General features: G+C 41.3%; 2 protein-coding genes across 4 annotated transcripts in view; one reads left to right on the forward strand and one right to left on the reverse strand.

The window, feature by feature from the left end:
- acsl1a (acyl-CoA synthetase long chain family member 1a) overlaps window positions 1-8,290 on the forward strand; it is a 51,375-nt gene extending 43,085 nt beyond the window's left edge. For both annotated transcript variants that reach the window (XM_014195507.3, NM_001173571.1), the window contains 6 exon segments: window positions 197-285; window positions 3,281-3,397; window positions 4,288-4,431; window positions 4,708-4,809; window positions 5,939-6,010; window positions 6,244-8,290. In XM_014195507.3, the coding sequence (XP_014050982.1) occupies window positions 197-285; window positions 3,281-3,397; window positions 4,288-4,431; window positions 4,708-4,809; window positions 5,939-6,010; window positions 6,244-6,384 (665 nt within the window). In that variant the 3' untranslated portion in view covers window positions 6,385-8,290.
- A 1,796-nt stretch (window positions 8,291-10,086) lies between these two features.
- primpol (primase and polymerase (DNA-directed)) lies at window positions 10,087-26,805 on the reverse strand. Of its 2 annotated transcripts, none has more exons than XM_014195535.3 (14): window positions 26,592-26,805; window positions 25,819-26,036; window positions 25,280-25,374; window positions 24,989-25,127; window positions 22,496-22,643; window positions 20,110-20,212; window positions 19,165-19,274; window positions 18,708-18,870; window positions 18,164-18,267; window positions 16,348-16,434; window positions 16,072-16,180; window positions 12,151-12,227; window positions 11,885-11,931; window positions 10,087-11,661 (listed from the first exon to the last, which is right to left on the reverse strand). In XM_014195535.3, exons 2-14 carry the CDS (start codon window positions 25,999-26,001, stop codon window positions 11,371-11,373), a joined length of 1,656 nt encoding a protein of 551 aa, XP_014051010.2. In that variant the 5' UTR covers window positions 26,002-26,036; window positions 26,592-26,805; the 3' UTR covers window positions 10,087-11,370. The 2 variants fall into 2 exon arrangements, with proteins under 2 accessions (XP_014051010.2, XP_014051011.2); XM_014195536.3 differs by having other exon boundaries at window positions 26,502-26,603.
- Window positions 26,806-26,816: the final 11 nt, after the last annotated feature.

Here is a 26,816-nt window from a genome sequence, read left to right on the forward strand (position 1 = left end):
ACATGTTTAATCCAACAAACAAGTCACACAAATGGCTCTACACTCTGATTCTACAATGAACAAGAACAGTTTTACTTCTGTGTCTTGTGTGGCTCACTGGAACCTTCATGAAACCTTATGAGACCATGTTTGCATTATGAAAGAACAGCCAAATAAAGTGTTACTGGAATGTGACAACTCATCTCTTTTTGCCCAGGTCATGTGGGGGCTCCACTGCCCTGCAACTATGTAAAGCTGGTGGACGTGACTGAGATGAACTACTTTGCTGCCAATGGGGAAGGAGAGGTGAGGTGTTTAGACCAATGGAAGACCCACCTCGGTCTCAAATTGCTCCCTGTCCCTCCCCCTTGGCCCTAACTAGTCGATGTTAGCATATCTGAAGGGTCTGGATAGGTATAAGCACTACAGTAGTAAAGCTTCCACCATACTGATCTGCAAACATTGAAGAATAAGGGCCAAGCCCAGTGGTAGGGTTTTAATACATGCGGTAAAGAGATGTTTGGAGTTTGACAAAACAATGTAAACCCCATGGAAATTCCACACATAGGGCCCATGTGTTGTTGATAGATCAGAATCTCCTCATTCACACCCATCAAAATTAGCCTGTCAACTCCAATACATGTTCATGTCATCGTCACCAATCAACTGCATTGCACTTAAAAACGACTTCATATACCACCATCGATCTCTATATGGCTAGCTATACTACCAGCTTATCTGAACAGGAGTTAGCATTTTGCAGACGTACACTATATATACAAAAGTATGTGGACATGCCTTCAAATGAGTGGATTCAGCTATTTCAGTCACACCTGTTGCTGACGGGGGTATAAAATCGAGCACACAGCCATGCAATCTCCACAGCCAAACATTGGCAGTAGAATGGCCTTACTGAAGGGCTCAGTGACTTTCAACGTGGTACTGTCATAGGATGCCACCTTTCCAACAAGTCAGTTCGTATAACTTCTGCCCTGCTAAAGCTGCCCCAGTCAACTGTAAGTGCTGTTATTGTGAAATGGAAACGTCTAGGAGCAACAACGGCTCAGCCATGAAGTGGTAGGCCACACAAGCTCACATAACTGGAGTGCCGACGCGTGTGGTGCGTAAAATTGTCTGTCGGTTGCAACACTCACTACCGAGTTCCAAGATGCCTCCGGAAGCAACATCAGCACAAGAACTGTTCGTCGGGAACTTCGTGAAATGGGTTTCCCTATGGCCGAGCAGCCGCACACATGCCTAAGGTCACCATGCTCAATGCCAAGCGTCGGCTGGAGTGGTGTAAAGCTCACTGCCATTAGACTCTGGAGCAGTGGAAACTCATTCTCTGGAGTGATGAATCACGATTCACCATCTAGCAGTCCGACGGATGTATCTGGGTTTGGCGGATGCCAGGAGAACGCTACCTGCACCGATGCATTTGGTGGAGGAGGAATAATGGTCTGGGGCTGTTTTTTTTTTTATGGTTTGGACTAAGCCCCTTAGTTCCAGTGAAGGGAAATATTAATGCTATAGCATACAATGACATTCTAGACGATTCTGTGCTTCCAACTTTGTATCAACAGTTTGGGGAAGGCCTTTTCCTGTTTCAGCATGATAATGTCCCCGTGCACAAGCGAGGTCCATAAAGAAATGGTTTGTCGTGATCGGTGTGGAAGAACTTGACTGGCCTGCACAGAGCCCTGACCTCAACCCCATCAAACACTTTTGGGATGAATTGAAAGGCCGACTGCAACATTACATTACATTACATTACATTTAAGTCATTTAGCAGACGCTCTTATCCAGAGCGACTTACAAATTGGTGCATTCACCTTATGATATCCAGTGGAACAACCACTTTACAATAGTGCATCTAAATCTTTTAAGGGGGGGGGGGGGGGTTAGAAGGATTACTTTATCCTATCCTAGGTATTCCTTAAAGAGGTGGGGTTTCAGGTGTCTCCGGAAGGTGGTGATTGACTCCGCTGTCCTGGCGTCGTGAGGGAGCTTGTTCCACCATTGGGGTGCCAGAGCAGCGAACAGTTTTGACTGGGCTGAGCGGGAACTGTGCTTCCTCAGAGGTAGGGGGGCCAGCAGGCCAGAGGTGGATGAACGCAGTGCCCTTGTTTGGGTGTAGGGCCTGATCAGAGCCTGAAGGTATGGAGGTGCCGTTCCCTTCACAGCTCCGTAGGCAATCACCATGGTCTTGTAGCGGATGCGAGCTTCAACTGGAAGCCAGTGGAGAGAGGGTGACGTGAGAGAACTTGGGAAGGTTGAACACCAGACGGGCTGCGGCGTTCTGGATGAGTTGTAGGGGTTTAATGGCACAGGCAGGGAGCCCAGCCAACAGCGAGTTGCAGTAATCTAGATGGGAGATGACAAGTGCCTGGATTAGGACCTGCGCCGCTTCCTGTGTGAGGCAGGGTCGTACTCTGCGAATGTTGTAGAGCATGAACCTACAGGATCGGGTCACCGCCTTGATGTTAGTGGAGAACGACAGGGTGTTGTCCAGGATCACGCCAAGGTTCTTAGCACTCTGGGAGGAGGACACAAGGGAGTTGTCAACCGTGATGGTGAGATCATGGAACGGGCAGTCCTTCCCCGTTAGGATGAGCAGCTCCGTCTTGCCGAGGTTCAGCTTGAGGTGGTGATCCGTCATCCACACTGTTATGTCTGACAGACATGCAGAGATGCGATTCACCGCCTGGTTATCAGAAGGGGGAAAGGAGAAGATGAATTGTGTGTCGTCTGCATAGCAATGATAGGAGAGACCAGGCCTAATCGCTCAACATCAGTGCCCGACCTCACGAATGCTCTTGTGGCTGAATGGGAGCAATTCTCCGCAGCAATGTTCCAACATCTAGTGGAAAGCCTTCCCAGAAGAGTGAAGGCTGTTATAGTAGCAACGCCATATTAATGCACATGATTTTGGAATGAGATGTTTGACGAGCAGGTCTATATACTTTTGGTCACGCAATGGATTTTCTAAACCCTAAAGGACCACTTCTAAACATTATGCAGCAAAATCAGATTTTAGTAACCACATAGAAATCATGACGGATTTGATGAATATCCACGTTGTTAGATAAGCTTTTTTGAATGGGTGCCAATGACTGTGTCCTTGGGGTGCCTTCCACTGATCTCTTTACAGCGTGTATTGGGACCGACAGGAATATTGGGGTGGGGGTTTTCCCAGCTTGCTTTGATACTTCCCAATTTAATCATTAGCCTTTGAGGAGGTGGGTGTGTATCCTAGTCCCATGTTTGTATTTGATGTATATATAGTTCTGCTTCTTCGCAGGTGTGTGTGAAAGGACCAAATGTATTCAAGGGCTACCTGAATGACCCAGAGAAGACAAAGGAGGCCTTGGATCAGGATGGCTGGCTCCACACCGGAGACATTGGGAAGTGGCTGCCTGTAAGTACTGTCAACTCTACATTCAGCTAGCTGTGTTTCCCAATTCTGATCCTGGAGACCCAAAGGGTTCCACCTTCTTTAGGCATGATGATGACTTGATTAGTTGAATCAACTGTTAGTGCTATGGCAAAAACAAAAATGTGCACCCCTTTGGGTCCCCAGGACCAAGATTGGGAAACATTGAGCTAGCCTATAAGGCGGGGATGGGAAATTGTCCTCTGGTGGGGCTTGCACGGTGACCATTTTTGTGCCAGAAGTTTAAGTTAAATTACCTAGGCAAGTCAGTTAAGAACAAATTCCTTTTTCAGGGGCAGAACGACAGATTATTTTACCTTGTCAGCTCGGGGATTCGATCATGCAACCTTTTGGTTACTAGTCCAATACTCTAACCACTAGGCTACCTGCCACCCCAGAATACTCACCACACATCAGGTGGAGAGGTGAGGAGTGAAATATGCCAGTTAGGTGGCCATGATAAAATGGGGCCAGGTTGGGAGTTTAGCCATGACAATGGGGCTAACACCCCTACTTTTATGATAATTGCAATGGGATTTTTAATGACAACAGAGGGTCAGGACACCCGTTTTATTGTCCCATCCAAAAGATGGCACACTACGCAGGGCAATGTCCCCTTCACTGCCCTGGGGCATTGGGATCTCCTTAGCCCTCCAACACCACTGCCAGCAGCATCTGGTATCCCATCCAGGGAGCGACCAGGACCGACCCTGCTTAGCTGATGATGACGATTATGATGAAATAAGTACCAGGCAAAAGAGATCAGCAGACATTGGGCCTCAATCTATGACTGACTAAGAGCGGGAAAGTAGTAATGGGGCAAAATCTGATGTAGTTAATCAGTACTTAGTTAAGTTTGTTTACTCTACTTTCAGAATGGCATTCTGAAGATCGTGGACAGGAAGAAGCACATCTTCAAGCTGGCTCAAGGAGAGTACATTGCCCCGGAGAAGGTCGAGAACATCTACATCCGGAGCGACCCGGTGGCCCAGATCTTTGTCCATGGCGATAGCTTGCAGGTTTGTGACAAACCAAATCGTGTGTGCGCATGCCCGCATGTGTGCCAAGGCTTCTGCTGTGCGTGTTTCTATTGAAGCACTTTGTTTGTGGTTGGGTATGTACATGAATAATGTTGGTTGTGGATGTGTGCACCATCTAATTGAAACTTGTTTGGGTGACACTTATGACTTTCATATATAAGCCATTGCTTGTAAATGTTGATACATTTGTAAATTAGTATAAGTGCTTATGAATTGTAAAAAGCTAAATGTTTAAAAATGTCTTGTTTGACACAGGCATGCCTGGTGGGCATTGTGGTGCCTGATCCAGACTCCTTACCAGGATGGGCAAAGAAGAAGGGCATCGAGGGTTCTTATTTGGAGATGTGTGCAAGCAAGGTTAGCGAGCTTCAATGGTATGGCAGATTTACCTGACAGTGTATTCAGTGGCTGATTTCCACAGTCCATGCTAGCATACCTCTTACACTTCAGCAAGTGTTGTCCTCAGCAAAATGTCACTGGAGCTTGCAGAGCCTCTACAGTAGCTCATGGTCCAAACACAACAAGACAGTCGTGAAGAGGGCACGACAATGCCTTTCCCCCTCAGGAGACTGAAAAAATATGGCATGGGTCCCCAGATCCTGAAAGTTCTACAGCTGCACCATTGAGAGCATTCTGACCGGTTGCATCACCACTTGGTATGGCAACTTTTCGGCATCCGACCATAAGGCCTTACAGAGGGTAGTGCGTATGGCCCAGTACATCACTGGGGCCAAGCTCCCTGCCATCCAGGACCTACTGTATATACTAGACGGTGTCAGAGGAACGCCCCAAAATTGAATCGTCAGACTCCAGTCACCCAAGTCATAGACTGTTGTCTCTGCTACCGTAGGGGAAGCAGTACCGAAGCACCAAGTCTAGGTCCAAAAGGCTCCTTAACAGCTTCTACCCCCAAGCCATAAGTCTACTGAACAATTAATCCCCCCCCTGTTTTTACACTGCTGTTACTCTCTTCTTATTATCTATGCATAGTCACTTTACCCCTACCTACATGTACAAATTACCTTGACTAACATGTACCCCCGCACATTGACTCGGTACCGGTACCCCCTGTATATAGCCTTGTTATTGTTACTTTTTATTTCAGTTTATTTAGTAAATATTTTCTTAACTGGTTAAGAGCTTGTAAGTAAGCATTTCACAGTAAGGTCTGCACCTGTTGTATTTGGCGCATGTGACAAATAAGATTTGAGTGTAAAGCCTTAGAATGAAGCAATGTATTGGGCATGCTAGTGTGGATATCAGAACATAGCCAATCTCATCTCAAACACTCATCAGTTTTTATTTGTAATGAAAGTGCTCCATATAGACAATGTGACTTCTGACATGCACATTTTGGGGGGATTCTATTAATGATAGACTAATGAACAAAATACTGAAAGATAGTTTGAGTGAACTATCCCTTTTTAAGTACAGCCATTAAGATGTATTGTCTACACTGCCTTGTCTGAAGTGCCTATCTTTCCAGGAGTTGAAAAATGCCATTCTGGAGGACATTCTGAGGCTGGGGAAAGAAGGGGGACTGAAGTCTTTTGAGCAGGTGAGGAATCCTTCCTAACGCTCCACACATTCATTAGGCACCATTTAGACACGATAACACTCACAAGTGATGTTGGTGCCAAATTGTGCATGATTATAATGCTGCCTCTAGCCCAGAGTACTCTTGGAGAAAAAACAAAACATTTGCATCTCAATGGGACTCGGCTTGTTAAATATAAGCTAAACACATAATAAGCTGAATAATGAATAACATGCTGTCTCTGTCCCGTGCAGGTGAGAGATATCTCGCTGCACACGGAGATGTTCTCCGTCCAGAACGGCCTCCTGACGCCCACGCTAAAGGCCAAGAGGACCGACCTCCGCAGTCACTTCCGAGAGCAGATTGACCTGCTCTATGCCAAGATCAAGATGTGAACCCCAGGTAGAGGGGAAAGGGAAGCAGAGGGTGACAATCTGGAAACCATAGCCCGCTCCCCTTGACTGTAATACTCATCGGAGGTGACGGTTGTGCCCTCTCTTGTCTACTGTGACAGTGTCTTTGGTCCCCTTGCTGTGTAGAAGAGATGGAGAGAGTGAGTCTGTTATGTTAGAGACTGGGATTCAAATAAACATAGGTAGACCCATGCACTGTGATTAGACTTTTTTTAAAGGCAATGTCCCAGAGATCACGTTCGCCATAAACTCAGCGCAATCACTTTTAGAAGTAGATTGCAGTGCACAGGTTATTTATCTACATTTGTTTATATCTAGGCCATAGTGAAAGGGGGAGAGGTTCATGCCTTACTGACCATGTGACTGTCAACCATTCCTGTCAGCCATTTCAAGTGCCAATCGAGTCGCCTGTTAGGAGTTTCTCGACTATCTCACGGTTGGTAATCCCTCAATTGTCAGTTTCAATTAACCAGTTTTTACTAATCATCTCTAAGTTCTGACAAACTTTAGTTTTATTCTTTTATTCTCTTTTTTGTTTATCTGCTTTATGTTTCAAGACCACACCCATGCAGACATTTCAGTTGTTGAAATACTGAGACAAACATTAGTACTGTCTTGTTCAACTTGAGAAATACAGTAGCTATTTATAGCAGTCTATTTAATGTTTGTTTCTTTTAATTTAAGTTGATATTTAATATCATTGATGAATGTTACTGTAAATAGTGTATCTGTAGAAAAAGTCACGAGAGGACTTCAATGGGTCACGGTTGATACAGTAGCATGTGTTCTTTCTTTTTTCTGCATTCCCTTGTTTTTCAACGTTGTACTGTCAGAAGGCCTTGTCTAAACCTTTCTGATCCTTCCATAACTATTTTAGCACAAGACAAGTAGGAAGATGTCCATTCTGAAAGGTGTTATGCTCTTGTGAATGGCACAAAAGCCTGGCAAAGGAAATAAGCCTCCCACACAGCAGGGATAAAAGACTGCATGTGCAATACCAGAACGAAAACACACAACCTAAAGTGCCACCAATGTCTCTGCTCACACACAGAAACATTTATTCCCTAAGTGTCCTTTTAAAACTACAGTGGCCTCAATGTGCCAAAATGCACACGCCGGGACCTGTCCTATCCATAGAAAACATAGTCCTGTCGGCCAAGGGATACCCGGGTCATATTCAGCAGGCAACAATCAGGAGCCTAGCTGCCAAATTCCAATTCTCTCACCAAAATGTGCGCTCGTTCCCTCCCCCTCATGGATGTAAAATAAATAATTGGGTGTAAAATGGTGCAAGGGCTCTCTAGATAGCCCATGCTTACACAAATCTAATGCTTTTTAAATGTGTTCAAACGGAGGTGGTGAAACTGACTTTTGTCCAATTGGAATGCACACTCGCCATCCGTTTTGAAGATGTTTTCTCCCATTTGATGCCTAATGAAGGATACCCTGGAGAATGATCAGGTTAAGCTGGCCAGTGCCAAGCCATGGCTCGCTGGCCCCTTGAGTTTGCTTTTTTTGGACAAAAATAGTGACTTATTTGTGTTAGGCCTAACCATCATTTACCTCTATAAGGAACCACATTATTGACATTTTAGTCTCCTTTGAGATCTAACAAAGAAATAAAAAAGGGTCCTTTTATGAATTCAGGTTATTTAACAATGAATTAAGTGCTCATGATGCACATTGACCTGTTTGTTAACATTGTTCTGTACATTATTGGGTTTATCTGCTTGATCATGTTTCGAGACACCATCACAGATGGCCAATACTAGGAACTTGAGCTCTCCTTAAATCGACAGTGTTCGGTTTTGATGTGTTTTGTACGGGAGTAAAATTCATACCTTTCATTTACTCCACTGTACCAAATAAACCTGTTTGTCCTACTGTAGCTCTCTCTGCTTCATTATACTTTTTGTTGTTGTATACAGACATTCTTTGAGATGTACACAATATGATAACTGATTTCAGTCAACACAAAAAACAAACTTTATTCATAATGCATGGTTTTATTTGTTTATTTAGATTCCCATTAGCTTTTTCAGAAGCATCTGCTACTCTTCCTGGGGTCCACAAAAAACACACATGACAAGTAACAAAACACTGATAGACAAGGAGTCACACTTTAAAAAAAAAAAAATACAATATACAAACAATGCATCTAAAAAATGTTTGTCCCCTCTGTTCCATGAGATGTTTAATCCGTTTCCTAAAGGTAATTTTGATATTTTCTTGAGTAATTGTAATTGGGAGTGCCATGCAATCATGGCTCTGTATAATAATGTGCGTTGCTGTGAATTTGTTTTGGACTTCGGGACTGTGAAGAGACCCCTGGTAGCATGTCTTGTGGGCTATGTATTGGTGTCTAAGCTGAATGTTATTTGATAATGCATACAATCCTGGAATTTTCATTGCAGTAATATTTCTCAAACTAGTAGAGAAGCAGTTCATCTATCATGAACCCTCAACCAGGATAGACTGGCGTGCATCTTATGTATGTGCTGCTCTGTTTTGAGCCAGCTGCAGCTTTGCTAGGTCTGTCTTTGCCGCACTTTACCATATTACCGGACTGACAGTAATCAAGGTGGGACAAGCCTTAACAACTTGTACAGTTGATTTTTGTATAAACATTTTTTTTTTTTATAACATACACCCTTTCCCCATCTTCACAACTTTGTCAATGACTTGATAATTGACCATCCAATGTTATACCTAGGAGTTTGCTTCCTCAACTTGCTCAGTGGTCACACCCTTTATGCACAACTCCAGTTGAGGTTTAGGTCTTACTGTTTTGAAGCAAATAAAATGCTTTTAGTTTTTGATGTATTTTAGACTAGTTTATTATTAACCACCCATTCTAATACTAACTCTTTATTTAGAATTTCAGTGAGCTCACTGGCTTTTGGGTGCTGACATGTTAAGTGTGGAATCATGCGCATACATGGTCATTTTAGCTTCGTGTAAGACCTGTGATAAATCATTTATAAAAATAGAGAAGCGTAACAGACCAAGGCAACTGCCCTGTACATATCTGATGTTACAGAAACATCCATTGAACACTGGGTTCTATTGGCTAAATAACTCCCCAACCATGTGATTGCAGGTGATGTAAAGTCGGAGCAAGTGAGTTTCTTCAATAACAATTTATGATCAATCAAAGGCTACACTGAAATCTAACAATACAGCTCCAACTATCATGTTAATATCCATTTATTTTAACCGATCTTTCATCTGAGTCAATGCAGTACTAGTTGAGTGCCCTACTCTATATGCATGCTGAAATTCAGTAAACTTGTTCCCTGAAGAATTACCTTGTGGCTCAGTTGGTAGAGAGCATGGCACTTGCAACGCCTGGATTGTGGGTTCGATTTGCACGGGGGACCAGTACAAATAAATGTATCCACTCTGGATAAGAGCGTCTGCTAAATGATTAAATGTAAAATGCATTTGGTCAAACACAATTTTCTCCATCAGTTTACTAAGAACAGGCAGCAAACTGATTGGATGGCTGTTAGAGCCAGCAAAGTGTGCTTTACTATTTTTAGGCAGAGGAATTACTTTAGCTTCCTTCCACACCTGTGGACACATGCTTGGTGACTCAATTTGCAGATAAATGGTTTGCAGTCATAATACAATTATAGTATCACCCATAAAAGAATCCAGAACAAACAAGGACCAGAAAACAGGTAAGGAGTTGGTAGTTTATAAATGTTCAGTTATCAGAAACATCCTATATACAATTCTACGCTATCAGAACAACCAGTAGGGCCGACATTCAATGCAAGGTGCTTTATTGTGCAGCGCACTACACGATGCTCTTTTTAATGGCATATTCCCAGACATTTGTAGAGATTGTCACACTATAATGCAGGAGTCTCCAACCTTTTCTACCATGAGAGCTACAATTTTTTTTTTTATGTTTAGTTTTTTTGGCATTTTCACCCTCAAATACAATTGTTCATATAGAAACATAATTGGATGTTCTGAGTCCATGGCAATGCTTAAATCTGGAAGAAACAAAAAAATCCATGTTGTGTAATTATGCAATTAAAGGGTATCTAACGAGTGAGGAATGTTTACTGCTCATTTCATGGCAAAGTTTGCAAATAATAGAGAAGGTTTTTGGGAAAGTATTTCTGGCTACACACAGAGTGATAGACAAACGCACCACACAGGCAATATTACTGGAAATTAATATGGCAGATAGTGTTAGGTTTGGGTTTTTAATCCAATAGTGGCTGACCAGGGGTTTGATAATGTCAATGCTCCATTGACTAGATAGTAGTTGGGAGCTTGCGGTGTCTGATACTTGTGAGATTTGTTTGACCGTTTGCAGTGAATCACGTGAAAATTGCATGTACTTTCAGAATTGTTTGGCGAGCTACTCATAGGCGGGCTGCACCTCATACTGGCACCTTGCGATCGACCTGTTGGAGACCCCTGCTATAAGCCACCTTGCATTGAATAGGCCTAGGTAATTTTTACAGCCAGTAGTTGAAATTGGGGATTGTACTGAATTTCTATTTTTTTATTTAGCCTTTATTTAACCAGGCAAGTCAGTTAAGAACAAATTCTTATTTACAATGACTGCCTAACCCGGACGACAATGGGCAAATTGTGCGCCGCCCTATGGGACTCCCAATCTCGGCGGGTTGTGATGAAGCCTGGAATCGAACCAGGGTCTGTAGTGACTACTCTAGCACTAAGATGCTGCGCCACTCAGGAGCCCAATTACTGTATTACAAATGAGAAATTAACTGTTGGACAAGTATAACCTCTAATGCAGTCTTCTTCCATTCTGCTCCTGTACACTCACAGGCTGCAGGCTTTTGGTCCAGCCCAGCACCTCAACACACTTAATTCAACTAAGCATCAAGCCCTTGAATAGTTGAATGGGGTGGGTTCCCCCTGAGCTGGAGCAAAAGCCTGGTCACCCTGTGTCTCCATGAACAGAATTGAAGGAAAATGCACTTAGCACTTAGTGGCCGACAAGCATACATCTTTGAGGGACTCAAACTCAGTCATGGTTTGGAGCAGAAGCTCATCTGGGACATCATCCTCTGCCAAATCGCCTGTGCTTCTCTCGACATCCTCCAGGGCCTCCAGGTAAGCCTGGTCATCTGGCTCACCTCCCCAGGGATCGCGGTCTTCTCCCTGGGGAAGTGTTGCTGCCGAGCCCCCCAGGTACTTTTCCGCTGGGAGTGTCTGGCTGCGCTCGATGTTCCCCATGTCGTCCATCAGATATGCCTGGTCCTCCTCATCCTGCCGCCAAATAGACAAACACACAGCTTAATAGCTTTATTTTTACTTTTGTTACCGTGGGATTCTTTTTTGAGATACCCATGCATGTAGCCAGAGGAAGTCAGGTACCCAACAGTCTCTTTCTGGTTCTTGTGGTGATGTAATTTTCTATTAAAATGGCCATAAGTGTGACTGAGGCAAATCAGACATTTGTAGCAGTGAGGGGAACAGGTGCAGAACTCACCATTGTTATGAGGTAGCTGACGCAGATGTCCTGTGGTAATGGGTAACCTGGAAGAGTAATGACTGGTTTAAAAGGCACAATCTGTAAGATTTCCTGCTGTTCCAGTCATTTCAATTAATGACATACTGGTACACCAATCACCTAAAACACAGGCTCTCGATTGTGGTGATAAGATGACTTGTGTCAATAGTATTAGATCTATTCTATTTAATCAAAGTCAGCACTATTTTTACTTCAATACTATTTCAATGTTAACCAGCGCATACTAGAAGATCTGAAGCTCTTGCAAGCAGGGTCATGACACTTCTGGTACCAGACCTCCTCTTTAAGATCCACCAGAATCCTGTGGGGGAAGAAGAGAAAGAAAAGTCAGGGGGACAAAAGTAGGGTGTTAATCTCAAAAGTAAATTCCTTGTGTTGTGAGAGAACATATTGGAGAAGGTCCTAGGGGAGGAATCAAGGATCTTCTCCTCAGATGCATTATGAGGTGGTGGTTAAGGAATCAAGAAAACATTAGAGATTCACCAAAGAGTATCAATATACTGACAAAAAACTGAACTTAACTATTACATTGACATAAGTATTCAGACCCTTTACTCTGTACTTTGTTGAATCAATCAATCAAATGTATTTATTAAGCCCTGCTTACATCAGCTGATGTCAAAGTGCTGTATAGAAACCCATCCTAAAACCCCAAACAGCAAGCAATTCAGGTGTAGAAGCACGGTGGCTAGGAAAATCTCCCTAGAAAGGCCGGAACCTATGAAGAAACCTAGAGAGGAACCAGGCTATGAGGGGTGGCCAGTCCTGAAGCACCTTTGGCAGCGATTACAGCCTCGAGTCTTCTTGGGTATGACGCTACAAGTTTGGCACTTCTGTATTTGGGGAGTTTCTACTATTCTAATCTGCAGATCCTCTCAAGCTCTGTCTGGTTGGATGGGGAGCGTCGCTGCACAGCTATTTTCAGGTCTCTCCAGATGTTCACTCGGGTTCAAGTCCGGGCTCTGGCTGGGCCACTCAAGGACATTCCTGCATTATCTTGGATGTGTGCTTATGGTCGTTGTCCTGTTAGAAGGTGAACCTTCGCCCAAATCTGAAGTCCTGAGCAGGTTTTCATCAAGAATCTCTCTGTACTTTGCTCTGTTCATCTTTCCCTCGATCCTGACTAGTCTCCCAGTCCCTGCTGCTGAAAAACATCTCCACCACCATAATTCACCGTAGGGATGGTGTCAGGTTTTCTCCAGACGTGAAGCTTGGCATTCAGGCCAAAGAGTTCAATCTTGGTTTCATCAGACCAGAGAATCTTGTTTCTTATGGTCTGAGAGTCCTTTAGGAGCCTTTTGGCAAAGTCCAAGCGGGCTGTATTTGTATTTATTACGGATGCCAAAGCAGCAGCTAATCTTCTTGGGGTCCAGCAAAATTAAGGCAGTTTATACAATTTTAAAAACATTACAATACATTCACAACACACTGTGTGCCCTCAGGCCCCTACTCCACCACATATCTACAGTACTAAATCCATGTGTATGTATAGTGCGTATGTTATCGTGTGTATGCATGTGTCTGTACCAATGTTTGTGTTGCTTCACAGTCCCACTGTTCCATAAAGTGTTTTTTAAATCTAATTTTACTGCTTGCGTCAGTTACTTGATGTGGAATTGAGTTCCATGTAGTCATGGCTCTATGTAGTACTGTGTGCCTCCCATAGTCTGTTCTGGACTTGGACTGTGAAAAGACCTCTTGTGGCATGTCTTGTGGGGTATGCATGGGTGTCCAAGCTGTGTGCCAGTAGTTGGTGCATTCAACATGTAAATACTTCTCATAAATAAAAGTAGTGATGAAGTCAATCTCTCCTCCACTTTCAGCCAGGAGAGATCGACATGCATGTTATTAATATTATCTCTCAGTGTAAATCCAAGGGGCAACCATGCTGCCCTGTTCTGAGCCAATGGCAATTTTCCTAAGTCCTTTTTTTTGTGGCACCTGACCACACGACTGAACAGTAGTCAAGGTGCGAGAAAACTTGGGCCTGTAGGACCTGCCTCGTTGATAGTGTTGTTAAGAAGGCAGAGCATCGCTTTATTATAAACAGACTCTCCATTTTATCTACTACTGCATCAATATGTTTTGACCATGACAGTTTACAATCCAAGCAGTTTAGTCATCTCAACTTGCTCAATTTCCACATAATTTATTACAAGATTTAGTTGAGGTTTAGGGTTTAGTGAGTGTTATGTTCCAACTACAATGCTTTTAGTTTTAGAAATATTTAGGGCTAACTTATTCCTTGCCACCCACTCTGAAACGAACTGCAGCTCTTTGTTGAGTGTTGCAATCATTTCAGTCGCTGTAATAGCTGACGTGTATAGTGTTGAGTCATCCGCATACATAGACACTCTTTACTCTTTACTCAAAGTCAGTGGCATGCCATTAGTAAAAATTTTAAAAAGTAAAGGGCCTAAACAGCTACCCTGGGGAATTCCTGATTCTAACTGGATTATATTTGAGAGGCTTCCATTAAAGAACACCCTCTGTGTTTTGTTAGACAAGTAACTCTTTATCCACATTATAGCAGGGGGTGTAAAGTCATAACACATACATTTTTCCAGCAGCAGACTATGATCGATAATGTTAAAAGCAGCACTGAAGTCTAACAAAACAGCCCCCACAATCATTTTATCATCGATTTCTCTCAGCCAATCATCAGTCATTTGTGTAAGTGCTGTGCTTGTTGAATGTCCTTCCCTATAAGCATGCTGAAATTCTGTTGTCATTTTGTTTACTGTGAAATAGCATTGTATCTGGTCAAGCACCATTTTTCCCCCAGAAGTTTACTAAGGGTTGGTAACAGGCTGATTGGTCGGCTATTTGAGCCACTAAAGGGGGTTTACTATTCTTGGGTAGCAGAATGACTTTAGCTTCGCCCCAGGCCTGAGGGCACATGCTCTCTAGTAGGCTTAAATTGAAGATGTGGCAAATAGGAGTGTCATCTGCCTTTTACTGAGGAGTGGCTTCCGTCTGGCCACTATCATAAAGGCCTGATTGGTGGAGTGCTGCAGAGATGATTGTCCTTCTGGAAGGTTCTCCCATCTCCACAGAGGAACTCTGGAGCTCTGTCAGAGTGACCATTGGGTTCTTGGTCACCTCCCTGACCAATGCCCTTCTCCCCTGATTGCGCAGTTTGGCCGGGCGGCCAGCTCTAGGAAGAGTCTTGGTGGTTCCAAACTTCTTCCATTTAAGAATGATGGAGGCCACTGTGTCCTTGGGGACCTTCAATGCTGCAGACATTTTTTGGTATCCTTCCCCAGATATGTGCCTCGACAAAATCCTGTCTCGGAGCTCCACGGACAATTCCTTCGACCTCATGGCTTGGTTTTTGCTGACATGCACTGTTAACTGTGGGACCTTATATAGACAGGTGTGTGCCTTTCCAAATCATGCCCAATCAATTGAATTTACCACAGGTGGACTCCAATCAATTTGCAGAAACATCTCAAGGATGATCAATGGAAACAGGATGCACCTGAGCTCAATTTTGAGTTTCATAGCAAAGGGTCTGAATACTAAATATGTAAATAAGGTATTTCTGTTTTTAATTTAATAAAATGTCTAAAACCTGTTTTTGCTTTGTTATTATGGGGTATTGTGTGTAGATTGATAAATTGTAATTTCATACATTTTTGAATAAGGCTGTAAAGTAACAAAATGTGGAAAAAGGGATCTGAATACTTTCGAATGCACTGTTTATCAGTATATTTGTAACAACCTAAACATTATGAAACTTCTATTCAATCAAATAAGCCTCAAGTAGCAAATTAGCAATTCAATTTTATGTTGACCAAACTCAACACTCTTCCATTGACCTCTATACAAAAAATCCCCACTCCCACTGCTTAACGCTATATTTTCGCACGGACAGATATCTCGCTTCGCCTCTTCCTCTCTGGATTCAGTAACAAAGGGCTTTATCAGGATGCATTTAAAATGGCTTCCTCTCCTTCAACTGCACTGATCTGAAAGAACAGGATAGGTGGAAAGAACATGGTGGCCACCTATAGGGCTATTTGCTTTCACCCGTCCAGTTATTTTATATCAATACATAATCCAGTAAGGAGGAGAGGAAGGAAGGATGACACTTTGGACTACTGAGACAGATAGATCCCCTCAATTCCAAACTAGACACTCACATGATGTTGTTGCTTTTGTGGAACCGGTCCACGTTCTGACACCAGCGGTACTTTAGGATGTCGTAGACAAGTAACTGCTCTGAAACAAAGTAATTCCACCGTCGTATGCCTGTTAGGGAAAATATTGGAAACTTTTATATTTCAACACTTCAACTTGGTTAATTTGATACACTACAGATATTTGTAATGCAGCAGCAGTTAGATTTGTTTTATTACATACAGTGCATCTAAAATAATACATATACAGTATTTATCTAACAGCTGCTTAAAACTTACTTCCTTGGATGCCATCCCTTTTCACCACAGAAAGAACAAAGTTGTCCACTTCTTTGTGGGGAGAACACTGGTAGCCTCCCAAAGAGTCTTACATTGAAGGATGACAAACAAAACAATATCTTTCATAGAAGACAGAAAGGCTATTAAATTCAATAACCCCTATTTTTTGCAGTCAAAACCAGTATTTGCCAGAAGTTTAACATTGGCAATGAAATCTCCAGACCTGGGTCAAATACATATGTCAAATTCCTTAAAATGCTAGACGTGAGTTTGACATAGCCTGCCTGGCACAATGGAATAGTCCCAAAAGTGCAAACTCAAGGTTATATTCATATGTGTCTGTATATATACAGTACCAGTCAAAAGTTTGGACACGCCTACTCATTCCCGGGTTGTACTTTTTTTTACTATTTTCTAGAATAATAGTGAAGATATCAAAACTATGAAATAACACATATGGAATCATGTAGTAACCAAAAAAGTGTTAAACAAATCAAAATAGAGATTCTTCAAAGTAGCCAAGCTTTGCACACAAAGTATTCATACCCCTTGACTTATTTCACATTTTGTTGTGTCACAGCCTGAAAATGTTTTTATTAAATAGATTTTCTTCTCACCCATCTACACACAATTCTTCATAATGACAAAGTGAAAATATGTATTTTTTATTTTTTGGCGCATTTATTTAAAATAAAATGCATAAATAATTTACATAAGTATTCACACCCCTGAGTCTTTCTGGGTACATCTAAGAGCTTTCCACATCTGGATTGTGTAACATTTGCACTTTCTTATCAACATTCTTTCAGCTCTGTCTAACTGGTTGTTGATCATTGCTAGACAACCATTTTCAGGTCTTGCCAAGGATTTTAAAGTAGGTTTAAGTCAAAAATGTAACTTGGTCACTCAGGAACATTCACTGTCTTCTTGGTAAGCACCTCCAGTGTAGATGTGGCCTTGTGTTTTAGGTTATTGTTGTGGTGAAAGGTGAATTAATCTCCCAGTGTCTGGTGGAAAGCAGAATGAAGGAGGTTTTCCTCTAGGATTTTGCCTATTTTTTTATTATGTACATGCTTCCTTCTTTTCACTTTGTCATTTAGGTTAGTATTGTGGAGTTACTACAATGTTGTTGATCCAGCCTCGGTTTTCTCCTGTAACAGCCATTAAACTCTGTAACTGTTTTAAAGTCACCATTGGCCTCATGGTGAAATCCGTGAGTGGTTTCCTTCCTATCCGGCAACTGAGTTGGGATGGACGCCTTTATCTTTGTAGTGACTCGGTGTATTGACACACCATCCAAAGCCTAATTAATAACTTCACCATGCTCAAAGGGATATTCAATGTCTGCTTTAAAAAAAAATAATAATAATTTAAGACCTCTCTACCAATAGGTGCACTATTTTGCGAGGGACTAGAAAACCTCCCTGGTTGAATCTATGTTTGAAATTCATTGCTCGACTGAGGGGTCATACAATTATGTGTGGGGTACAGAGATGAGGTAGTATGGTGTTAAACACCATTACTGCACACAGTGCGTCCATGCAACTTATTATGTGAGTTGTTAAGCAAATTGTTATGAACTGATTTAGGCTTGCCATAACAAAGGGGTTCAATACCTATTGACTCAAGACATTTCAGCTTTTCATTTGTAAACATTTCTAAAAACATAATTCCATGACATGGGGTATTGTGTGTAGACCAGTGACAAATAATCTCATATTTTATAGAATGATTCACCTGGTTTGGGTGAGTTCATTAACAACTTTGCTTGCACGTACACAACACACACACAGCTCTGTCTTCTGGGGGTCAGTACCTGAAACACAGTGTGAAGTCGAACCCAGCTGAGCATGAGGCTTGGGGCATATCCCATCCCTCTCGTCATGGAGGTCCCATGTCAGAATCTTCTGACCAGTGAAACTGTAGACCAATATTGAAATAGACATCATCATTCATTAACATTAGATTAAACACAAATGTTATCCTAGCCACACATTATGCAGCATGTCAGAATATTAAGCATGTTGAATAGTCAAGCACTTCCATCTCAATCCAAATCTTAATCTTCAACACACACCCCTGCTCTTCCTTCCTCCCACTTAATGTCGCATGACAAAACCAGCATTCAGTGGGCTTGTGTGAAAGCATTTTTTTTTTATGATTTCAACCAGCTTTGCCAGGTCAGTACACAGTCAAGTCACCTGTAGTTCTGGGGTAAGATTTCCTCTAGGTACAGAGATCTAGGATCACCATACCCTGAGACATCCCAATAAATGCCAACCTGCCCAGTACTGGGGAAAATGCTAAACTGACCCAAGATCAGCATCTAGGGGCAACTCCACCCTTCACTTCATCTGTACCTTACGTTGCTGATTAAGGAGGACTGGAACAAGCTCTCCTCTGCAGAGATGTTCCTTTTAGGCTTGGGGATGAACTTGTTGTCCCCTGCGACAGTGAAGGCTGCATTCTTCCCCACCTTAGATGACTTGTAGAGACGGAAGTTTCTGTTCTTGGTGTACACACCTACATTTCATCCATTATAACATAAATTAACACAAACAAGTGGAAATTAGAATTACTGACACAATTTACAATGCATTGACAAGATAAATCAAATTCCATACAACTATAGACTGGTTGTAAAAATAAAAAATAAAAAAAGATGGACAAACACAGGAATAAAATAAAATTGAGATATAATCATCTAAAACAGAACAAAATACAAAGATTCGTTGTCAATGCTTGTATCTACTATTTCAGCCTCATTTGAAAGTAAAGGTAAAATTGACTTTTCAAGATACATTAGGTGACACTTACCGAGGTCAACAAAAAGCCCATCCTGTCCGTCCTTGTTTTTCACCAACAGGAAGCTGAGGTCCCTCTCTTCCTGTCTGGGCCTCTTGGCCTGTGGACTTCCAATCAGCCCCCTAATAATAATAATAATACATAGGATTTACAGTCAGGTCCATAATTATTGGTACCCTTGATAAAGATAACCATAAAAAGACTGTATAAGATAAATAATACAAATACTGAGCTATATTGGTTGCTCAATTTAATTCAATTAAATTTTTAATTCAATGCATTATTTTTTTTATTAAATGAAGAAAAAAAATCAACTGCACAGGGAAAGAGATTTTGTTTAATAAAAAAGATAGGTGTCAAAAATATTGGCACCCCCATTTTCAATGTATGGAGTATAACAAAACTGAGCCTTTTTCGAAAATGTTTAATGAGATTGGAGAACATGTTGGGAAGGATCTTAGACCATTCCTCCATACAGAGTCTTTCAAGATCCTTGATATCCTTTGTCTGCTCTTATGGATTGCCCTTTTCAATCCAATCTTATTAAACATTTTAGAATGAGGCTCAGTTTTGCTATCCTCACAAGGGGAGGGTGCTAGAGTACTGAAAAGAGGGGTGCCAATTATTTTGACCCCTATATTTGAGAATTTTTGTATTACTTGCTAAACAAAATATATTTCACTGAGCAATTATATTAGTATACAATATAATTTCCCCATTACATTGAACATGCAATATATCTCAGTATTTGTATTATTTATTTTATACAGTATTTTTTGCTTATATGAATCAAGGGTGCCAATTACTATGGACCTGACTTTTCTAAACCCTTAAGTATTGTGTTGTAGTATTGAATGTATCTATCAATTAGTTTCTTAGTTACTAATTGCGTTAAATCCCTTGGAATTATAAGGTAAAGTGTTACCAAAATTTGTTTTAGAACATCAAAGGACAGACCTTTTGCCACTGTCCTCTGTGACTCCACCCACGTCATTCTCAAGTTCACTTCCCCTCCTATGCACGCTCAGCACTGGCTGCAGAATCAAATGGATAAATTGCCCTTTAAAAAGACAAAATGCATACTTGATTTACTGATGAGAGATATTTTTTAAATCAGCACAAGCCTATATTGATTAGAAAACAATGCATTTTATTTTCTACCTCCAATATAAAGCAATAATATTGTGAAGTTGAGTTTAATATCTATACTGAACAAGAATATAAATGCAACATGCAACAATTTCATTGATTTTACTGAGTTACAGTATTTCATATGAGGAAATCAGTCAATTGAAATAAATTAATTAGGTCCTAATCTATGAATTTCACATGACTGGGAATACAAATATGCATATGTTGGTCACAAAAGAAATGGGCCTCACAATGGGCCTCAGGATCTCATCACTGTATTTTTGTGCATTCAAATTGCCATCGATAAAATCTAATTGTGTTTGTTGTCCGTAGCTTATGCCTGCCCATACCATAACCCCACCCCCACAATGGGGAACTCTGTTCACAACAGCAAACTGCTCGCCCATACGACGCTATACACGTGGTCTGCAGATGTGAGGCCGGTTGGACATAGTGCCAAATTCTCTAAAAAGACGAAGGCGTCTTATGGTAGAGAAATTAACATTAAATTATCTGGCAACTGCTCAGGTGGACATTCCTGCAGTCAGCATGCCAACAGAACATTTCTGGGATCTTTAATTTCAGCTCATGAAACATGGGACCAACACTTTACATGTTGCCTTTATATTTTTGTTCAGTTGAAGTCGGAAGTTTACATACACTTAGGTTGGTGTCATAAAAACTTGTTTTTCAACCACTCCACAAATGAATTGTTAACAAACTATAGTTTTGCTAAGTCGGTTAGGACATCTACTTTGTGCATGACACAAGTAATTTTTCCAACAATTGTTTACAGACAGATTATTTCACTTATAATTCACTGTATCACAATTCCAGTGGGTCAGAAGTTGGCATACACTAAGTTGACGGTGCCTTTAAACAGCTTGGAAAATTCCAGAAAATGATGTCATGACTTTAGAAGCTTCTGATAGGCTAATTGCCATAATTTGAGTCAATTGGAGGTGTACCTGTGAATGTATTTCAATGCCTACCTTCAAACTCAGTGCCTCTTTGCTTGACAACATGGGGAAATAAAATAAAAAAAATCAGCCAAGACCTCCACAAGTCTGGTTCATCCTTGGGAGCAATTTCCAAATGCCTGAAGGTACCACGTTCATCTGTACAAACAATAGTACGCAAGTATAAACACCATGGGACTACGCAGCCGTAATAGCGCTCAGGAATGAGACGCGTTCTGTCTCCTAGAGATGAACGTGCTTTGGTGCGAAAAGTGCAAATCAATCCCCGAACAACAGCAAAAGACCTTGTGAAGATGCTGGAGGAAACAGGTACAAAAGTATCTATATCCACAATAAAACAAGTCCTATATCGACATAACCTGAAAGGCCGCTCACCAAGGAAGAAGCCACTGCTCCAAAACCACCATAAAAAAAGCCAGACTGCGGATTGCAACTGCACATGGGGACAAAGATCGTACTTTTTGGAGAAATGTCCTCTGGTGTGATGAAACAAAAATTGAACTGTTTGGCCATAATGACGATTGTTATGTTAGGAGGAAAAAGGGGGAGGCTTGGAAGCCGAAGAACCCATCCCAACCGTGAAGCACGTGGGTGGCAGCATCATGCTGTGGGGGTGCTTTGCTGCTGGAGGGACTGGTGCACTTCACAAAATAGATGGCATCATAAGGGACAATTATGTGGATATAGTGAAGCAACATCTCAAGACATCAGTCAGGAAGTTAAAGCTTGGTCGCAAATGGGTCTTCCAAATGGACAATGACCCCAAGCATACTTCCAAAGTTGTGGCAAAATGGCTTAAGGACAACAAAGTCAAGGTATTGAAGTGGCCATCACAAAGCCCTGACCTCAATCCTATAGACATTTGTGAAAAAGTGTGTGTGAGCAAGGAGGCCTACAAACCTGACTCAGTTCCACCAGCTCTGTCAGGAGGAATGGGCTAAAATTCACCCAACTTATCGTGGGAAGCTTGTGGAAGGCTACCTGAAATGTTTGACCCAAGTTAAACCACTTAAAGGCAATGCTACCAATGACATTTCACATTCTTAAAATAAAGTGGTGATCCTAACTGACCTAAGACAGGGAACTTTTACGAGGATTAAATGTCAGGAATTGTGAAACACTGAGTTTAAATGTATTTGGCTAAGGTGTATGTAAACTTCCGACTTCAACTGTATATCTCTATCTACGGTCTCGTTTCCACTTTACATCAGAGACAGTAGGAGATTACGTACCGACATGTAGGTTATCCTTAAAAGCTGCATTTGGTAAAATGAAGATGAGATGGCGACTGAATTTTTCCTCGGTGCTGGAGTCAAGGTTCAGAACATCTTTCCCAGAGCACTCAATCCCATACACCTCCTCCAGCTTCTCACACACATACTGTAAACACACAGGAAAAAACAGCGTTACCAAATATAAATATTAATAAACATGTTGAAGTAGGTACCATCGACATTAAAGGGTCAATCTGTGATTGATACATCAATTTTTTGACTTTTAAATTAATTATATACACTACCGTTCAAAAGTTTGGGTCTCTTAGAAATGTCCTTGTTTTTGAAAGAAAAGCATATTTTTTGTCCATTAAAATAACATCAAATTAATCAGAAATACATGGTAGACATTTTAATGTTGGAAATGACTTTAACATTATGGAATATCAACATAGGCGTACAGAGGCCCATTGTCAGCAACCATCACTCCTGTGTTCCAATGGCACGTTGTGTTAGCTAATCCAAGTTTATCATTTTAAAAGGCTAATTGATCATTAGAAAACCCTTTTGCAATTATGCTAGCACAGCTGAAAACTGTTGTCCTGATTAAAGAAGCAATAAAACTGTCCTTCTTTAGACTAGTTGAGTATGTGGAGCATCAGCATTACAGGCTCAAAATGGCCAGAAACAAAGAACTCTCTTCTGAAACTCGTCAGTCTATTCTTGTTCTGAGAAATGAAGGCTATTCCATGCGATAAATTGCCAAGAAACTGAAGATCTCGTGCTGTGTACTACTCCCAGCGCAAACTGGGCCTAACCAGAATAGAAAGAGGAGTGGGAGGCACCGGTGCACAACTGAGCAAGAGGACAAGTACATTAGAGTGTCTAGTTTGAGAAACAGACACCTCACAAGTCCTAAACTGGTAGCTTCATTAAATAGTACCCGCAACGTCAACAGTGAGGAGGCGACTCCGGGATGCTGGGCGTTTAGACAGAATTGCAAAGAAAAAGCCATATCTCAGTGGCCAATAAAAAATAAAATATTAAGATGGGCAAAAGAACACAGACACTGGACAGAGGAAGATTGGAAAAAAGTGTTATGGACAGACAAATCTAAGGTTGAGGTGTTCGGATCACAAAGAAGAACATTCGTGAGACGCAGAAAAAATGAAAAGATGCTGGAGGAGTGCTTGACACCATCTGTCAAGCATGGTGGAGGCAATGTGATGGTCAGGGGGTGCTTTGGTGGTGGTAAAGTGGGAGATTTGTACAGGGTAAAAGGGATCTTAAAGAAGGAAGGCTATCACTCCATTTTGCAACGTCATGCCATACCCTGTATGCGTGTAATTGGAGCAAATTTTCTCTTACAACAGGAACCCAAAGCACAGCTCCAAACTATGCAATAACTATTTAGGGAAGAAGCAGTCAGCTGGTATTCTGTCTATAATGGAGTGGCCAGCACAGTCACCGGACCTCAACCCTATTGAGCTGTTGTGGGAGCAGCTTGACCGTATGGTACGTAAGAAGTGCCCATCAAGCCCGTCCAACTTGTGGGAGGTGCTTCAGGAAGCATGGGGTGAAATCTCTTCAGATTACCTCAACAAATTGACAACTAGAATGCCAAAGGTCTGCAAGGCTGTAAATGCTCCAAATGGAGGATTCTTTGACGAAAGCAAAGTTTGAAGGACACAATTATTATTTCAATTAAAAATCATTATTTATAACCTTGTCAACGTCTTGACTATGTTTCCTATTAATTTTGCAACTAATTTCATATATGTTTTCATGGAAAACAAGGACATTTCTAAGTGACCCCAAACTTTTGAACGGTAGTGTATATATATATGTATATATATATATATATATATATATATATATATATATATATATATATATATATATTCTTCAAGAATCAATAGGTATATATATATATATATATATATATATACCTATTGATTCTTGAAGAATATAACTTATGAGCTTAGTTCAACTGTCATACCATCAGAACCTAAAATATAAGCTAGTTTTGCTCCATTGTTTGTAAACAATGTAGTTGTAAACAAACACTGTATAGCCTCAAAACATGATTAAAATTATGCAAGTGAGTCTTTGCATCCATAGCTCTGTCTATGAATTTGAGAGTGGTTACATTAACATTTAATTCCTCAGAATGTACAGCAAAAAACAACTTTCTACGGATCACACTTTATTTGGACCATCAGTCATACAGTCAGGCTACATAACACTGTCATAACAATTAAATAACATTTGTCATAAACAGTCTTGGCAGCTGGCTTCACCTTATGGCAACTGACTTTACACTGTCATGCCATAAACCATTAATTTGATTAGCCAGGTTGCTAGCTAGTTTGCCTAGCCAATAGGCTGATCTAAACATTGTGTGTGTCATGTCAGTGTAAAGTAAATTGTCATAACAATGACATAACTAACACCATAAACAACATATTTGACCCAGGTCTATTTTGCACTTGAGAGGGAATGTTTGCGTACCTGGATGAGGGAGGCCACCATGCACTTCCCATCAAAGCCCTTATTGGAGGGCCTGTGGAACTCCAAGTCAAAATATAGCTTGCAAACAGCCCCCTCTGGGATCACCTCATAGCAATGCATCAGAGATTGCCTGTAGGTACTAATTACAGTTGAAATTGAAAGGGTTGAAGTGCAGTAGTACCATTGGTTAACAATCTTCAGTTATGACAAATAGGACGTTCTTATTTCTTAACTGCCTCTGAAGGTATAAATAAAGTTGTATTGAAGTGAATGGTGTAACCTTATACATACCTGTAGTAATGCCATAGCTCACTGTAACTGGTGACCAAGAAGATCCTCTGACCCATCTTGGCCTGTTCCTTCTCAAGTGCAAACACGTGTACGTCCTTTGAATTAGAGGGCAGTCAAAACTACAGTTAGCTGAAAACAATGTCATGCTGTTATTATGACCCATTGGGGCGGCAGCGTAGCCTAGTGGTTAGAGTGTTGGACTAGTAACCGAAAGGTTGCAAGATAGAATCCCCGAGTTGACAAGGTAAAAATCTGTCATTCTGCCCCTGAACAAGGCAGTTAACCTACTGTTCCTAGGCTGTCATTGAAAATAAGAATTTGATCTTAACTGACTTGCCTAGTTAAATAAAGGTAATACAAAATAAAATGGAAGTGCAATGAAACACACACATCACACAAAAGGACATAAAGTCCTCCGGACATACAGTAGCCTGCTCACAGATCTGTTTGTGCTGTCTTGTCAAATCCTATGGTCAATGTCAAACATGACAGCACAAATGGATCTGGCACCACGTTACTCCAGACATGCTGGTGCATACCTCTCTGCAACTCTGTGCAAAGTTGATAGCCATACATTGACGAGGGAAGAGCTTCCATATGGAGGATGGCTGCCATGGCCGGGACAGCCTAGGTTTGTAGCATGATGTCAAAGGACACTGCTGGAAGGACTGAGCTAGTTGTTCCACCTTCTTCAATCTGTTTTCCCAATCACCCTTGTTCATCTTCTATGTGATGCTGGCTGCCACCACAGTCATTTCTGCATGTAAGAAATAAAAAAAAACAAGTATTTGATTACTTTAGTGTCAGTGTTATTAATATCTAACTTAGCAATGATCAATACTGAAGGCATTACAATAGACCTATGGCTCCATCTCTGATTTTGCATTCACAACCATGTGATTGTGAAGCCCCATCATTATTAGGCATAGCAGAAAATGGATGGATTGTGGCTGGAGAAATGTAGCTAGCTAGGGCCAACTTTCAAATTCAGACACATTGGATGCAAGGACTGACAGCCCATGAGAATGACAAGATTGTTTTACATTCATAAATTTGTTTACAAGCATTCGATTGTGTATGAATTGGTACCAATTAAATGTGTATACATACAGCCTGATTAAATCAGACTAGCCATACACACTGCACATTTAGCCGGAGTTGAGTTTAATATGTAATGTTGTTAATGCTAGTACATGTAAAATGTATAATAATATGTAAAAACCTGCTTAACGTTTGCTAACCTAAGCTAATTAGCTAGCTAGCTAACGTTACAGAATTCGACGTATAGCAGGAACTGAATCTATCTACTTACAGGAACCCGTGTTGAAAACGTTGTTTTGCAGCGAAATGTGACGTACTTCATGGAAAAACGTATGGTGCGTTCCAGTGCGCTAGAAGTGTGCCTTACTATCCAAATAATTGAGCACATGCTGAATTCGTGCAATATGGATATGAAATATTGCAAATGCATATAGCCCACCAATATGGAGCCACCATTTATATGTACACGTTTATTATTATCAATATTATTTTTAGA

The sequence above is a fragment of the Salmo salar genome, chromosome 04 (genome assembly GCF_965601325.2).
Source record: "Salmo salar chromosome 04, fSalSal1, whole genome shotgun sequence".
Classification (NCBI taxonomy): domain Eukaryota; kingdom Metazoa; phylum Chordata; class Actinopteri; order Salmoniformes; family Salmonidae; genus Salmo; species Salmo salar.